Below are 18,476 nucleotides of genomic sequence, written 5' to 3' on the forward strand. Positions count from 1 at the left end.
TCTAACAGCTTCAGAGAATCTATCACCTTTTTCTTGTAATCACTGCCTGAATCTCGTGTCAGGGGCTCATAAGTATACATGTGCTAAGTAATGTCATAACTTTTGACCGGGGGGCAAGAGTACATCTGTTGCCATCTTACAATGCTGTGATTGAAACCATTCCACAATCCTCTGTGAATAGCACAAATTGCCATTGTAACTCTTGTTATTGGTCAGGGCAATTTGCATATGAAACCGATTATTTTCGGCCATTATGCCACTGTGCTGTTTATAAGGGTGGAGATACCTGCAGTCAGTTGAAACTGAAGAGGTCACTTAGATGAGTGATGAAACGTTTCTCTCAAAGGTTGTGTCCACATGAACTGATTCAACTTTCTGTGATTTCCTTGCCTGGATTATTGAGCATGCATAAGAAACAACTTCACCTATATGGCTCAGTATAATCATTTCACTGACATCCTAATAGAATCATTGATCATTTTATTCTTGTTTGTTGTCGTTATTATCATCATCATTATTTTTGCATAATCAACTTACTTGTGTGCATAGCAGTCACAACAGCTTTGCTTAGGATTCCGTTCTTCAGCTGTGTGAAAACATGGAAGCAATACTCCACTCCTAGGGTCAGGTTGGAAAACATATGGCTGTTTGAGTGTGTTATCGTCTCTTGAACGGTTTTCCCTTCACAGGAACAGCTCACCCTGTAACTCCCCACTTCACCAGCTGGTGTGTCCCAACTCAAAGAGACTGAGTCTCTTGTGATCTCGGAAAGTTGTATATTTTGTGGAGGGTTGGGCTCTGTGAACAATAAAATGAAAAAGTTTCAGTCAGATCTTCATCCCAGTCTCCCTCCTCGTCCCAGCCTCCCTAATTGTCTTTATCTTTGCCACGCCCCCTGCCCTAGTTTCGCTCTCCTGATTATGTGTGTATATGTGCTTCAGGATTGGAAGCAGGTGTGTGGCAGGCAGAGCAGAGGTCCACCACCTGCATCTTATCTACTGCAATCAACCCTACTCCTTATATACCTCTTTTCTTTTACGAAAACAAATACTGTTTTTAATAGTTTCCAGTTTGGTTTTAGAGCACTTCATAGTACTGAGACAGCTCTAGTTAAGGTCACTAATGATCTGGTCACTAATGACTGCTCAATTTGAGTTCTTTTGGACTTAAGTGCTGCCTTTGACACGGTTGATCACAACATCCTCCTACATCGCTTATAGACTTGGGTTGGTATCAAGGGCTCGGCTCTTAACTTATTACAATCTTATCTCACCAGCAGAACTTTTTCTGTTGTTCTGGGTAACTCCACCTCCTCAGTGGCTCAACTGAGTTGTGGTGTCCCTCAAGGCTCAGTTCTTGGCCCCCTTCTCTCCTCTATATACATGCTGCCCCTTGGCCAGGTCATTCAAAATCACGATGTGCTCTACCATTTTTATGCTGTTGACACTCAGTTATACATGCCACCAAAACCCACCGATCAAGGCGCCCTATTAAATCTCACAGCTTGCCTCACCAACATTAAATCCTGGATGTCCAAAAATGTTCTTAAATTTAATGATGATTAGTCTGAGGTCATTCTCTTAATAAGCCCTGTAGGTAGACGATGGGTATTCCCTAGACGATCCGTATACCCCGTAAGTCGGAAGTTGTTACCAAGCAATTCTATTGGTCCGTCGGTTAAAGGGTCCTTCCAGCCTACTTTGAACAGTTGTTGCCCATGTTTAAACTGTCACATTGGCGGAGAGGCAGTAGTAGTAGCCAACAGCACAATAGTATAATACCAATAATACCAATAACAATAACTGTGTAATGCTATTAATAACGTGAAGACACAATAGGACTGAGACCCTAACCTTAGGGGTATACGGATCGTCTAGGGCAGTGTTTCTCAACCGGGGGTCCGCGGACCCCTAGTGGTCCGTGGTGTAATTGCAAGGGGTCCGTGAAAATAAAATATCTTTTAAAAAAAGATCCTATGACATTTATAGAAATAGGATTATTTTACTCAAATGTGACTGAGACCTTTATCTACCTAAACTATAAAGGGTAACAGGACTTTTTTCTCTAATAACATCTGTTTCACAAGTGTAATTTATTGTATTTTAATAAGAGATCTCGCTCCCGTTTGCATTGTTAAAAGTTACTGCATAAAAATTCTGTTGTTACATATATCCGAAAGTTACTGAATACATATTCTGTTTTGTTACATAAAAGTTACTGAATACATATTCTGTTTTGTTACATATATTTGAAAGTTACTGCATAAGAATTCTGTTTTGTTAACTATATCTGAGTTACAACTGAAAGCTCTTATTTTTGCCCCAAAGAGTGAATAAATGCTATAATGCAATTTAAAATGCAGTTTCTACTGTTTCTATCAAATTGCAACCCCCCTCCCCCAAGATCAGGTGGAGGGGTCCTCAGTGTAGATCAAAAATACGCAGGGGGTCCAGGACCCCAAAAAGGTTGAGAACCACTGGTCTAGGGTATACCGATTGTCTACCTACAAGCCCCCTATGTCAAGGAGCATGACATGCTGCTTCATTGGCACCTATGTTTTCTTAACATCCATTATCTGAACCACTTATCCTGCTCTCAAGGTTGCGGGGATGCTGGAGCCTATTCCAGCAGTCATTGGGCAGCATGCGGGGAGACACCCTGGATTGGACAGGCCGCCAGGCCATCACTGGGCCGACACAGTTCCTCCATCTCACGGGTTCCACTGACCTCTCCTTAATACCTCAGCTACCCACAAGGTATGTGAATCTTAACTTGTACTTGTTATGCCTCACATCTCCAAACTGTCCAACCTGAGTTGTCCCTCTAATATACTTGTTCCTAATCCTGTCCTCCATCACTCCCAATGAAAATCTTATGATCTTCAACTCTGCCACCTCCAGCTCTGCCTCCTGTCTTTTTGTCAGTGCCATTGTCTCCAAACAATATAACATAGCTGGTCTCACTACCGTCTTGTAAACCTTCCCTTTAACTCTTGTTGGTACCCTATCTTTTTTAAATTTTCCCCTTTTTCTCCCCTATTGTATCCGGCCAATTACCTCACTCTTCTGAGCCGTTCCGGTCGCTGCCCCCCCCCCCTCTGTCAATCCAGGGAGGACAGCAGACTACCACATGCCTCCTCTAATTTCCTGTGATTCATCAGTTCACCGTCATACTCTCTTGCCCGATTTCTCTCCGACCTCTCTGCACAATCTCACTGAAACTGCACCCCATATGCGCCTGTCCTCTTGTTCTTTAGATGTAACCCCCCCCCCTCCAAATTCCTTATAGAGGTTTTGCCTACCCTGGACCCTAGCCTGCTCTCCATTATTAATCTTGCTCTCACCTCTTGCTTTGTTCCTGTTGGTTTTAAGATGGTGAGTGTCCAACCTATTTAAAAAAAAATCTGCCCTTGATCCAACCCTATGAAATAACTACAGACCTCTTTCAAAACTACCACTCATCTCCAAAATTCTTGAAAAAAATCCCTGCACAGCAGCTCCTTGAGGTCATTAAAGGACAATATTTTCAATAAATTCCAGTTCAGCTTTCACCACCAACATAGTACAGAAACAGCACTAAGTGACGAATGAAATATCGGAACATTCTACCCTGGCCCTGCTTGACTTAACCGCTGCTTTTGATATGATTGCTCACTCCATCTTGCTTGAACGTGCTTCGATAATCAAGTCAAAAATGTTGTTCAGTCATGTTTCTTCCAGCTCAAGATCTATAATTTCTCTAAAACTAGGTAATTTTCATCAATTGCCCATCTACCAAAAGTTGTATATGATTTTATCTGTTCTCGGCTTCATTATTGCAAAGCACATTACTCGGGCATCAGGTCAGGGCTCCCTCCACCATCTCCAGTTGGTAAAAGACACCACTTGACTATTACCAGACAACAGAGGTATAATCCCATCACCCCTGTGCTTGCCTCCCTACATTTGCTCCCTGATAGATTTTGAATTCATCTTAAAACTTTTTTTGCTCACTTTTAAGGCCTTAGAACGGTCTTGCTCCTAAATGCATCTCTGATTTATTAAACTGGTATGCACCCTCTCGACCATTAAGATCCATATTTGAAGCTCTGCAGTTTATTCCAAGGTCACGATTAGTCACCTAGGGTGATGGGGCTTTTGCTGTTAGAGCCCACACACAATGGACCTCTCTTCCTGTTGAACTCAGACAAAGTAAGTCTTTAGCTTCTTTCAAATCTTTTATTAATACTTTCCTCTTTGTGAAAACTTTTGGATATGTTTGATACCTGTTTTTATTCCTATTTATTTGGTCTTACTCATTTATTGTGTTAACCTCCTCTATGCTCATGTCCTTTGGTTTTATTCTAATTTTTGCCATGTCTGGTTCTATTTCTTTTGTAAAGCACTTTGTAATATTGTTAAGTGCTATATAGTAATTTTTTAATTAATTATTAATTACTATTATTATTATTCTGAATTGAGCCACACTCATTGTTGCACAGGTCTATGGCTTGCAAAACATTGGAAAAGTAGGCTTTTTCTCTGATTTTTAGAGACGTGCGCTCTCCTTTCTCCTGGTGCCAGCTGGAGGAAATGTTTCAGCTTAGCAAAATGATTTGTTTCAGATTTTAACCAGCATTTATATGGAAAACATTTACACCAGAGTTATTTATTGTTTGTTTAGTTCCTTAAACAGCCAACAGCTTTACATAGGCTCATTATTAAGCATATGCTACCCATCCCGATTATCCATTATCCATATGCGAGGCATAACTGGTAACAACGTAGGCTAAAGTAGACACGATAGGGATGCATTTAAAATGCATTATTTTCTGAATAAACAACTGCTCCAGTGTTTACTGGGTCAAATGTTTTCAAATCTGGGCTTTCAAGTCCCAAAGCAGTCAATTCACAGGTAAAGCCAAGTCACACAGCAGACAAGTCCAAGTTGAGTTGCTAGTCCTGATTTTTGTGGCTGAAGACTACAGCTCCATTTTTTTTCCACAGCAGATTGATGAATAAGGGCCATTGCATCTCACATTCCACAAGCAGTTCTGTATCTTCTCCTCCCTCTTCAATCACCCGACTCCACCCTCTCCCCTCAATCCAAATGACTTTGCTCTTCACTTCTAAGAGTAAGTGGCAGTCATCCTACACTCTAGGTTTTGCACCTTTCCACTTGCTCTACGACCTTGACTAATGTCCACCTTCCTCCCTCTTTCTGAAGGTCAAGTTTCCAAACTTCTCTCTCACCATCCCACATGTCCTTTTGTTCTTTTTTCCTCACCCCTCCTTCAGTTGATTGCCCTTACCATAGTCTCATATCTATGCCACACTTTAAACTGTGCACTCTTACCTGGGTCTTTTACATCTGACTTTAAGCCTACTTGGTTCACTATGCTACTAACAAAAACATCACTTGGTCCTACTTTGGCTTATAACTCTCAGCCAGTCTGTACTCCCTTTCCTAGCCAAAACACCTGAGTGAGCAGCACGCAAACAGCTCTTGTCCTTTCACTCTCAGTTCACTTTACATGATTAAAGTCTGTCTCCTTTCAAGAGTGATCACATCACTGAAACTGCTTTTTTTGCAGTTACTGAGGAACTTATTAAAGCTAAAGTAGTAGTCAACTCCTCAATGATCATTCTCCTTGACCTATCCATCCGATTTGACACAGTGACTCTACTTTTGACACCAGGTGTCATTGAGGGTTTGACTTTGTGGGGGTTGTTGCCCCACAAAGTTAAAAACCTTGCTTTTGGCATTCCAGGCAGTTCAAGGATATGCACTAAGTCACATGCAAACACACATTAGCATGTACTGTCCTGCTCTCCCTCTTCATTCGACCTCTGGGAGACTACTATCTGTGTCCTCTCAAAAAGTGACTAGCCCTAGACTTTTTTTTAATCACCTGGCCCCTAAATGGTGGAATGAAATCCAAGCCTCCATCAGAGCTACAGTTTCGCCTCCTTTCTCCAAGAAAGTCCTAAAACCTTTCCTCTTCCAAGCCTACATTATCCCTTAAATGATTTGCAAGCATGAATCTTAAAGTGGCTAATGACACTTTCCAACTAATATGAATCACGTAATGCTATTGATAGCAGCTGCTACTGCTATTGTCCCCTTACTTTTTTAGAAAGTTATCCAGTGTCAACTAATGCATCCATCTAGTACCTGCTCTTTACATCATATGGAGTCCTGGTGATGAGAAGTCTGCAACACTGATTTAGTTTTGTCCATCTACTTTGTAAATTGATTCTCTTATTGCTTTCTCTTGCTGATCTTGGGCATATTTACACTAAATGTACTTCACATGATATGCATTTTTGGCTGTGATATGATTACTATTGAGCACTCTACTGTACAACTTGATAACCCTCAAATCTATCTGCTGATTTTTAACTGTTAGAAAGTCACCTTGGAAAAAAGCATCTGCTAAATGAGTTAATGTATACTTCTCAGTAAAACCTTCAGTCATGCTGCGAAAAATTGAAATATTCAAGTGGGCTTTCTAAGTGACTCAATGGAATAAGCGTGCATTAGCATTTAAATTAAAAATTCACATGTTTTTGCACACTTGTTCCATTAACTTATAATGGCTAATACCAAATTGAATTTTGCCTATGGAGGTCATTATAATCCCTAAACCTATAATTTGTAAATCTGAATGTTGTTGACATCTCCTGGCGGCAAGAGGTTATCATAACACAAGTTTGATCTTTAAAATGAGTATCTTATTTAATGACTAGAGAAATTTGATTGTAAAACAGCATTAAAGTATAATTCATTCAGGTTGTCCACAGTTTATTTTCCATGAAGCTAGTTAGTAAAAACTGTCATCCCTAAGATTTTGCATTATTGTATGATCTATTTGAAATGTGCTGATGATGTAGCAATTCTGTTGTCAATCAATATTACAGCAGAACAGTGTTCTGACATAGCTGGATGTAAGAGCCAGAGAGAATTAGAACTATTGCAGTTGATGTAGCAGCCATTACGGCTCATGTGCCATGACCTCACCATTATTAAATAGCACCACTATTGTAAAAATGCAATCCTTGGACCAAAGATGAGGCAGGCAGTCTAAACTTCATCAAACTTCATTGCCAGATTATTCTACAGTTATACTGACGTTCTGTCTGACAGGACAGAACACTGGCATTACATTTCAATCTTTTCTCCTGATGGACTTATATCCAATATGTGCTTGTGTGCCACTGCACCAGTGGGTGCGACTCGACCAAATAATTTTCAACAGAGACTTGAGAATACCTACAGCCATGGTAAAGATACCAGTTAGCATTATGCAACCTGTTGGTTCAGATGGGTGAAATAACTATTTCTTAATGGAGTAATGTTACAGATTTCAGCTTTAAAAACGTCATAAAAGAACCATTGACCCATTTTATTATTTTTTGTTTTTATCATTAAATCAACTTACCTCGGATGATCCGCTGTGGCGACCCCTAACGGGAGCAGCCGAAAGTAATAGTAGTAGTAGTAGATTAAATCAATTTACCTGTGTGCACAGAGGTCACAACCGACTTGCTTTGCATTCCATTCTTCAGCTGTGTGGAAACATGGAAGCAATACTCCACTCCTGATGTCAGGCTGGAAAAAGTATGGCTGTTTGAGTGTGTTGTCATCTCTTGGACAGTCTTCCCATCGCAAGAACACCTCACGGTGTAACTCCCCACTTCACCAGCTGGTATGTCCCAACTCAAAGAGACCGAGTTACTAGTGACGTGAGAGACTTGTATCTTTTCAGGAGAGATGGGCTCTGTGAATGATAAAATGAAAAGCTTTCAGTCCAAACTGGAAATTCAAATTCACTGTCTAACAGGCATTTGAGAGTAGTCAAGTCAAGTTTATTTGTATAGCTGTGTGTGGGCTTCACATTCACACAATTAATTCACTTCTCTCACACTTCCAAACAATGTGGTTGCACTGGCTTACTCAAACTCCCACCTGTTCCAGTTTCTGTTCATCTCACTCTAACCAACCTCAAGTATCATGCGGTTTCTATTACTCAAACAGCTCTTCCTCCTGTTTTCTTGTTGACTCCTGTTGACGAGGAGTTTAAGATGTTGCTCCATCAACAGTGTGAGTATGGTACAAACTTACTTATCTTCTATGACCTTGATAACCCACAAGTCTCTGAGCTCCTCTTCTTTCTGGAATCCTTTGACTTAACCCTCCTTTATACCTCAGCCATCCACAAGGTAAGTAAATAACTTAACCTAATCTTAACTTGTAACTGTGCTGCCTCACACCTCACAGTTAAATCCCTTCCCACATCTGACCACTTCTTTCTTCAATTCTGCATCTCCCTTCCACCTGCTACCTCTATGTTCCCTATTGTTTTTTCCCTTTCCTTTGCACACTCCACTCCCTGTTTCAGGTCAGCCCATAGGCTTCTGAGTTCTCCAACCTTCCTCCTATACATGATCTGCATCATGATTTGTATGTATGTAAACAGATTATTATGCTCAGCAGTGCATACAACAAACTCCACACTCTCGATCTGATAAAATTAATGATGGCCATGACATAGCCATAATGTATTCTGATTCACTGAGATTAGCGCATAGAATGCTCTGGTGCAAAAGGCAGTGTAGTGATCTCATATGCGGCATAAGCGACACTAGTCTTGCAACATACCTACCTGCACTCTACCAGCCATAGATAGAGCACTGTTGGTGATGAGCATGTTCACTTGTTTAAATTTTGTCTATTGTCATTGAAAAAAGGGGGAATTTTCCAGGATAAAATCTGACTTTTTTTATGCCCCGCCACTAGTATTAATCTAAGAATATCCTCTTGAAATTGATTGGCATCAAAAGAATCGCACTGACGAGCAAACTGAGCAGTGCCCATGTTAGTAGCAGATTTGTCCCAGACACATGACCTCCACATTTTGTAGTCGATCTAAGTCTGGAAAACCTCCATTGCTAACGTTTCCATCCAAAATAGGAATTCCTAACTTTTAAACCTGTGAAGACTTCCTTGACAGCAGCTAACATGTATTCCTTCATCATCTCTGCACCTAAGAAAGGCCACTTCTTAGCTAATCTACGCAAACAGAGAGAAGCTGCATTTAGCCTTCTCTTGAGCGGTGCATAAACTAACCAAAGATGCCTTAGTCCAATTTCGTTTTGTATTAAATCCCACTGGAAAATTAGCATCAAAAGTAGAATGTTTTGTCCTGAAACGCCTCCTCAAATTGTTTTCTTTTGGGACAGAAATACATTCATTGTACAACAAGCACATTGGTTTCCCAACTAATATGCTGATGAATAGATAATTGTCAGTCCACTCTTTCTCCCCAATTTTACTTGACCAATTACCCCACCCTTCCAAGCCATCCCAATTGCTGCTCCACCCCCTCTGCTAATTCATGGAGGGATGCAGACTGCCTCCTCTGATACATGTGGAGTCACCAGTCGCTTCTTTTCACCTGACAGTGAGGAGTTTCACCAGGGGGACGTAGCGTGTGGGAGGATCATGCTACTTCTCCCAGTTCCCCTCCCCCCTGAACAGGTGCCCCGACCGACCAGAGGAGGCATTAATGCAGCGACCAGGACACATACCCACATCCAGTTTCCCAACCGCAGACATGGCAAATTGTGTCTGCAGGGATGCCCGACCAAGCTGGAGGTAACATGTGGATTTGAACCGGCGATCCCCATGTTGGTAGGCAACGGAGTAGACCCCTATGCTACCCGGACACCCTGTCAGTCCACTCTTAACTGAACTGCTGATTTTCATTGTTAGTTTTTCTTTTCATGATACATTTGGAGAGAGAGACATACCTTACAAATTTACAACTTTGATATTTATGCAAGCAACATTAATATCTTGCGTGTGTGCCTACATTTAACAGTTGTGACTGGTTGAGACGGAGAAAGTGGCCTCTTCATTGAAGGACTTTAAGAGTTCACTGCTAAATTTCAGATTTAGTCAAAGGGCCAGTTTGTATTGATGTGGGGGCTGCATTTGGCTCGCGGGCTGCCAGTTGAATAGGTCTGGTCTAGTGGTGATGATATGTCTGTTATACTGTTAGTACCTTTGTCCATCTTCTTTTTTCTTTTCTCTCCAGTCACTTTATGATGTAGGACACACTTACCAATGTTGTACTGTACGCATAACATATCAGCCATGTCCCAGAATTGTAGATTCAAACCTTGCAAATTATACCAGTCCCATCACCCACAAGTCACTGCTGTATATTTATCACCATTGTGTGTGCATCAAAGACATGCTATATTTGCTCAGTGAGTAATACGCATAATTTCAGTGACCTTCTGGGTGGGATGTGTCGACTGTGATGGATTACTGTGGAAAAAAACTCCCAAATTTGTGTAGTTAATTGAATTTTCTAGGTATGAAAAACTTACCTCAAAGCAGTCCGTTATCGATGTGCTAAATATACATTCTTGGACAAAGCAGCGAATAGAGGCCAACATTTTGGTATACGGTAGTGTACACTGAATATAAAAACTCACTACATGCCAGAGTTACAATGGGTAATGTTAATAGCTCTCATTTACCTACATTCAGGGATCCATTAAATAACTCCATCACAGGAGTTTCTATTAGTGCACATGGGGAAGTGCTCGAACCTACTGGTGCACACGGGGAAGTGTTCGAACTTAGGCACATAATTCGATGTGCAATTTCAACATTTGATAAAGGCAGAGATATGAGTCTGCTGAAATATACTATGTTTGGGCAAATGTGTCCAATACTGCCACTGATAATGGAGACATAAAATAATTGCCTTGTTAGGGGTTTCTGTGAAGATCTAAGTTTTCTGTGGAGTTTATACTTGCACTGAATTGAGGGTCAAAGGATAGGGTGTGCTGTGTGCCAGTTATTCTATTTACATTTACTGGGGAATGTAATGTGATTTTAATGCTCTTTGGGACTTATCTGTGATTTAGGGCTATACAGAGCAATTTGATTTGACTTGATTCAACTTCTGCCCTAATGGCAGTTGCAATGGCACACCAAACGTTTTCTTTTTTATTGCTATCTTTCTAAAAATAAACGTTTGCTGACCATTTGCATAAATTTCAAATAAAAGATGAATAGGGATTCATTTATGATGTAAATGTTCAACTATAATTTGTTCAGTTGGACATTTTACCTGCGAAATAAGATGCCATCGTATTTCCTGCTTCACGGATGAACAATAGAAGTGGTTTGCAACTCTCTTTCCCAAAGTGAGTTAACTTGTTGACAGATTTTTCATTGGCTGGAATAGCAAATTAGTTATACTGCACAAATAGTTGATCATTGAATCTATGACTAACAAAGAAAATAATAAAGTCATTTTGAGGCTTATGTAAGGCTTATGACTGCATTTGAGAGTTGTGTCTCATTAGTCTCCCTGCTGTTGACCAGTAATGTTCTTGCTGACAAATTCCCACTAGTCAATCATGCAGTCTTTCAAACTACAATGAATAAATGGGTTAACTGTACACTGAAACACAGGAAAACAACTGCCGATGTCCAGGAGCCCGTGTCACATACAAATGTTTTTTGTTAATTGTGACTCATAACTGCATTTATAAGCCATTTATCTGGCTTTGTACACATAAAATAAGATGTTAAAGTGAAAAAAGAAGACTAGAACCATGAATATCAGGCAAGCCCCAAAATAACTGCATATATCAATTAAGATCAGAGCCTGACAGACCCAGTGTAATTTGCCCAACTGACAATCGTGAAAGCGTTTAAGCTGGGTCATACATGCCATAATATGCATGTGTGAAAAGCAAGACCAATACGCATCCGATGTAATATTAGGGTTGCACTAATTGTACATACAGCATGACATGCATTCCTGGAAATGATATGATTACAGTCATTATGATAATGTATGTTACCAACACTTAAAACACTTGAATTCATCTACTACTTTCTGATTCTCTTGTAAGTCTCTTAAGATAAAATCATCTTGTAAATGAAAAAAAATTATTTCCAACTGTACACTACTCAGTGATAGCTGCTCTGTGTGGTGCTGCTGCAAAGCCAGATCTTCCAGTAAGCTCTTCAAGCGTATCAATAGGATAGTTTTTTTTGTCCTATTTTTCTTTTTTTGTCCTTTTTTTGTGCAAATGTTTCTTGCATTTTGTCCGTCCCAAAAGGAACTTAAGCGACTATGTAGCTCAGTATAATAGTTTAAATAACATCGTAAAAGAACCATTGGCACATGTCATGTGTCTATTATTATTGTTCTCATTGTTGTTGTTGTCATTACGATCATATAATTAACTTACTTGTGTGTGCAGATGTCACAACAGACTTGCTTTGGAATCCATTTTGCAGCTGTGTGGAAACATGGAAGCAATACTCCACTCCTGGTGCCAGACTCGAGAACATATGGCTGTTTGAATGTGTTGTCATTTCTTGGAGAGTCTCCCCATCACAGGAACAGCTCACCCTGTAACCCCCCACTTCACCGGCCGGTGTGTCCCAACTCAAAGAGACTGAGTCACTAGTGACCTGAGAAACTTGTATCTTGTCTGGAGGGTTGGGCTCTGTGAACAATAAAATGAAAAGCTTTCAATCAGAAATGGAAATTCAATTGAAATGAAAGAAAGCCACTTTATTTGACATTGTATTCTTACAATGAATTTGTTCTCTGCATTTAACCTATCCTATTGTATAGGAGCAGTGGGCAGCTGCAGCGCCCGGGGACCAAGTTCAGTTCTTCTTTCCATTGCCTTGCTCAGGGGCACAGGCAAGAGTATTAACCCTAACATGCATGTCTTTTTGAAGCTCACTGTTCCATAGATATAACTACATTTGAGAGTAGTCAAATTAAGTCAGATCAAGTTTATTTGTGTAGTTGCGTTCACAGACAGCTTTACATTCACACAATGAATTTGCCACTCTCACTAAGAGACAAGGTGCTGGCAGTGGCTTATTCACCTCACTTACCTGGAAATATACTCTAATTTCCTTACCTCTCACTCTATCCACCCTCAACTATCCCGTCCCTTATTATTTAACAAGCAAAGCTTTTATCTTGGTTCTCCTCTTTTTAGAAGAGTAATTTCACAAAACTATGTTGTGGTTTACCACAGTCTTATGAAGAGTACCTATATATCCCTGAATGGTTTCTAAGCAAGACTCTTAAACTGGCAAGTGGCACTTTTCAGCTCATATGAATGACAATGCTAATAATGGTGCTTGCTGCTACAACTTAATCCTTTCTTAGACACCAGTATCACCACTGTAAGACAATATTTGCACTTGTGGTGATAAAATGTTTGTTCTACTGAAAGCTTTGTCCATCTACTTTGTAACTTGATACTTGCATCAATCCTTCTTGATTTTTAAAATGTGCTTATTCAAAATACAGTTGACATAATGTCTGTGAATGTTCTCATTCATCCAGGTCATGGTTATCCAAAGGAGTTGAATCAAGTGCAACTGGACTTGGTATATATCCGTGAAATATATAGTTGACATAATGTGCTCTATCACTGTTTACTCTGCAGACAAATATGAATTGTTTCTCAAACAAGATCTTAAGGACTGACTGCCCATATTGTTATTTCCAAGGCGGGATTTGTTTGTTTGGGAATCACTAACCTATATGAATGGTTGTCCTGCAAGACATTCACATGCATACATATGTTAACCGGAACCAAAACAGCAAGCTGTAGGCTATCAAGAATGAAGATACTATATCCTCTCGCCCTTCACACCATAGAAATGTCAAGTCACAGTGCAGAACTCCTCAGTGACTGTTTTTCACTGTCCAGACATAAGAGCAGTTGGATTTTTATATGGATAAGCCAAAAATCAGATTTGAGCTGCCAGTCTTAATAGTCTTAATAATAGTCTTAGTCTGTGATGTTTTTGGCAACACTTGAATCTATCTCCAAATTCCTTGTCTCCATGTGTACCGTGCAGATGACTCTTGTCAGTCGCTTTGGATAAAAGCATCTGGTAATTGAGTGAATGTGAATATAAATGTACAGCACTCAAGTTGTAGCTTCTCTGTGTGGTGCTGCTGCAAACCCATATTTACCATTTGGCTCTCTAAGTGAGTCAAAGAGATAAGTGTGCAAGTGTGCATCAGCACCTACATTCAACATAGTTGCTGATCTACACATATCCCATTAACTTATAGTGAGATCCCAAAATGAACTAAAGCTATGGAGCTCAGTAAATATATCAAAATCTTCTTCTTCTTTTGGCTTCTTCCCTGTTTCCCAGGAGGTTGCCACAGTGGATTTGATAGTTTCCATCGGTACCCTGTGAGGGCACAGCACTGATGGCGTTCGTTGTTAACCCGGACCTCGACCGATCCGGTATGGTTTTGTCAATCCGCATAATGATTTGGCAAAATTTTACACCAGATGCCCTTCCTGGCACAACCACTAACCCTATGGAGGGGCGCACAAGTAAAGCGCTGGATGCCATCCCAGTATTCATGGACTTGCGCCCATGCCTGTTGCTCAAGTAAATATATCAAAATAACATCTTAAAATAACTAGTAGGCGATTCTATTCTTTATCATTGTTATGATTATCATGACTGGTAGTAGTAGTAGTTAAGTAAGTTTATTTATATAGCAGCATTTAAAACAAAGTTATAAAGTGCTGCACAAGCTACAGATACAGAATAGTAGTAGTAGTAGTAGTAGTAGTAGTGTCTAATTAATCTAATCAACTTACTTGTGTGTACAGAGGTCATAACAGACTTGCTTAGGATTCCATTCTCCAGCTGTGTGGAAACATGGAAGCAATACTCAACTCCTGGTGTCAGGCTGGAGAAAGTATGGGTGTTTGAGTGTGTTGTCATCTCTTGGACAGTCTTCCCATCACAGGAACAGCTCACATTGTAAATCCCCAATTCACAAGCTGTTATATCCCAACTCAAAGAAACTGAGTTACTAGTGACTTGAGAAACTTCTATCTTTTCTGGAGAGGGGGGCTCTGTGAATGATAAAACAAAAAGCTTTAAACCCAAACAGGAAATTCAAGTGCACTGCCCAATACACAAATGGAATTTAAGAACAGTAAAGTCATTTCAGGTTAAGTTGATTTGCATAGCCCTTAATCAAAGTTGCAGTCTCAGGGGGCTTTACATTAACAATGAAATCACTCCCCTCACACTTCAGGATAAGGTGGTTGCACTGGCTTACTCACTAAACCAACTGGAAATAAGCTCCAGTTTTCTTACTTATCACTCTTTATATCACATTGTTTCAATTACTCAACCAGGCAAGCACATACTCTTGGTTCTTTATAGACAACATATGTCTAGGCCAGGAGTTTTACATGTTGTCAACAGTATGAACGTGCTACATCATGACTTACCCTCTGTGATTTTAATTTCTTTCATTTCCTGCCTTTCTGTGATCCATCCCTCCATAATCCTTCGCCATTTACAAAGCAGGTAAATGACTTAACCTACTCAACTTGTAACTGTGTTGCCTAACACTTCAGTTATTCTCCTTCATGCATCTGACCACTTGTCTCTCAAATTCTCCTTCTCACTTCCCCCTGCTACCCCTACGTTCCCTGCTTGTATCACCTTATGTGTCAACTGCCGTTCCATTTCAGAACAGCCTAACAGTTTCTGTGCCCTCCAACAGTCCTATACAAGAATTTGTTGATTTGTTTCTGATGCAACTTTTACCATATGCTCACCTTATCCTCTTCACTTCCTCCTCCTTAACCCTCCTCACTCAATCTATATGACTTTGCTCTCCAATATGAGAAGAAAATGGCAGTCATTAGTAGCTAATTCACTCCTCTATCCTTAATCTTGTCACCTGCCATTGGCTCTAAGTTCTTGACTATGTCCACCTTCCATCCCCTCTCTGAAATGAAGTTCCCAAACTTCCACTCGTCACATCTCATGTCATATGCCCTTGATCCTACTCCCTCACTCCACCTTTAGTCTATCACTCTTCATCATCATCTTCACATTTAAGCCACTCTACTGTTCACTTCTATTTGGGGTTTACTTATCTGACCTTATGCTTACCCTGGTCACGCCACTACTGAAAAAAAAATACATCACTTGATCCTACTTTAGCTCATGACTTTCAGATGGTCTCCTGGTACCTTTTCCTAGCCAAAATGCAATCCTCTCTCCTACTTTTTTTCTATCAAAATAACCTACTTGAGCAAAATTAGTTTGGTTTAAAGTGTGGTCAGTCCACTGAAATGGATCTTGTCACAGTTACACTGGTACTACTCAGAGCTGTACTACTATTACTACTTTTGGCTGCTCCTGTTAGGGTCACCACAGTGGATCACCCGTTTCCATCTCTTCCTGTTCTCTGCATTTTCCTCTGGCATGCCAGCCACCTGCATGTTTTCCCTCACCACATCCATATATCTTCTCTTTGGTCTTCCTCTTTTCCTCTTGCCTGGAAGCTCCATATTCATCATCCTTCTCTCAATATACCCAGCATTTCTCCTCCGCACACATCCAAGCCATCTCAATCTTGCCTCTCTTGCTTTGTCTCCAAACCATCCAACCTGAGCTGTCTCTCGAATATACTCATTTCTAATACTGTCCTTCTTCGTCACACCCAGCGAAAATCTTAGCATCTTCAACTCTGCCACCTCCAGCTCCACCTCCTGTCTTTTCATCAGTGCCACCATCGCCAAACCATATAACACAGCTGGTTTCACTAACATCTTAAGCCTTCCCTTTCACTCTTGCTGGTACCCTTCTGTCGTAAATCACTCCCGACACTCTTCTCCACCCACTCCACCCTGCCTGCACTCTCTTCGTCGCTTCTCTTCTGCACTCACCATTTTTGAAAATTTGACCCCAAGTATTTAAACTCATCCACCTTCATCACCTCTACTCCTTGCATCCTCACCATTCTGCTGTCCTCCCTCTCATTTGTGCATATGTATTCCATCTTGCTCCTACTAACTTTCATTCCTCTTCTCTCCAGTGCATACCTCCAACTCTCCAGGCTCTCATCAACCTGCTCCCTACCCTCACTACAAATCACAATGTCATCTGCGAACATCATCGTCCATGGAGACTCCTGCCTGATCTTGTCTGTCAACCTGTCCATCACCATTGCAAACAAGAAAGGGCTCAGAGCCGATCCTTGATGTAATCCCACCTCCACCCTGAACCCATCCATCATTTCTACCACACACCCCACCACTGTCATACTGCCCTCGTATATATCCTGAACCACTCTTACATACTCCTCTGCCACTCCCGACTTGCTCATACAATACCACACCTCCTCTCTCTGCACCTTGTCGTATGCTTTCTTTAAATTCACAAAGACACAATGTAACTCCTTCTTACCTTCTCTATCCTTCTCCATCAAACATATTCCTCAGAATCGTAACTGCTAGCAAATCATCAATAGTTGCCACTATTTGCCCCAATGATGCAGTTAATCACTAGATGCTATTGTTGACTAGGGCTGTCAATCTTCCTATATAATCATATTCGAATTTCTATGCATTATTATTTTTAATAATTGAATATATTCGATTTTTTTAAAGCTCTCATTTAGCCTATTACAGGCTTATGTCAATGTCTACAGTATCAGAATGTGGTTATTAAGTACATTCTGCCCACTAGAGGGCATTCCAACCTCTCAAAATTTCTAGAAAGACAGATGAACTCTCAGAAAGTCCAGGTCAAGTCCAGGTTTGAATAAAAGCTATGTATCAACTTTCTCAAGGCTAAGAAACACTCCTACTCCCCCGGATATTTAAGAGACCTCGAGAGGTGTCCTAAGTGGTTAGGAGTTGCCAGTAGGAGAATGAGGAGACAAATTTTCCATCGCCTATTAAAATACCTTATGTTTTGGTTAATTTGTGCACAATACAATTCGTTCCCACGTCTTGGTTAGTTTGTGCACACGACATACAATTCCTATTTAGGAAGATAGCTACGGTGTTGTTGAATGAGTTGTGTGCGTCTTTACGCACCAGTGGGTATAGGCTACTTGAATGAAGACAACCTACCGTAGTTGCGTGTTGATAGACAACCTATGCGTTCAACGTAGGTTTTATGATAATGTCGAAAATGATGCCAAGTTAAGGTTAATGTTAGTTTCTCCTTAATTGTCAGTGTACAGTTGGTGCTTAGCTCAATGCATCTGCGTGTGGGTGCACAAAACAAGTCTTGTGATTAGGCCTGTGATTTGAAAGAATGTACCGTGATGTCAAATGGTCAGGAGTGGTGATCTCCGTTGTGTCCTTTCTTTCCGCCATTTCTGTGATGGTGACGTTAATGGTATTGCGCGCGTTCAATGATATTGTGATTAAGACTCAAACTTTATTATTCATGACACATCAAAAGCATTTCACATGGGTAGGCAGGTGAGACAAGCGAGATTTGCTAACGTTAGCCAACACATTTATATATACACTCACCGGCCACTTTATTAGGCACACCTGTCCAACTGCTCGTGAACGCAAATTTCTATTCAGCCAATCACATGGCAGCAACTCAATGCATTTAGGCATGTAGACATG

The 18,476-nt window shown here is 40.6% G+C and overlaps 1 protein-coding gene across 1 annotated transcript in view; it reads right to left on the reverse strand.

Annotated features, from left to right (window-relative positions):
• LOC130130427 (interferon-induced very large GTPase 1-like) overlaps positions 1–18,476 on the reverse strand; it is a 44,169-nt gene that overhangs the window by 7,440 nt on the left and 18,253 nt on the right. The window contains exons 5-8 of the mRNA XM_056300134.1: positions 14,676–14,936; positions 12,264–12,524; positions 7,499–7,759; positions 538–798 (exon numbers count right to left, since the gene is read on the reverse strand). Of these exons, the coding sequence (XP_056156109.1) occupies positions 538–798; positions 7,499–7,759; positions 12,264–12,524; positions 14,676–14,936 (1,044 nt within the window). The remainder of the gene's footprint in view (positions 1–537; positions 799–7,498; positions 7,760–12,263; positions 12,525–14,675; positions 14,937–18,476) is intronic.

Source organism: Lampris incognitus, chromosome 20 (genome assembly GCF_029633865.1).
Source record: "Lampris incognitus isolate fLamInc1 chromosome 20, fLamInc1.hap2, whole genome shotgun sequence".
Taxonomy (NCBI): domain Eukaryota; kingdom Metazoa; phylum Chordata; class Actinopteri; order Lampriformes; family Lampridae; genus Lampris; species Lampris incognitus.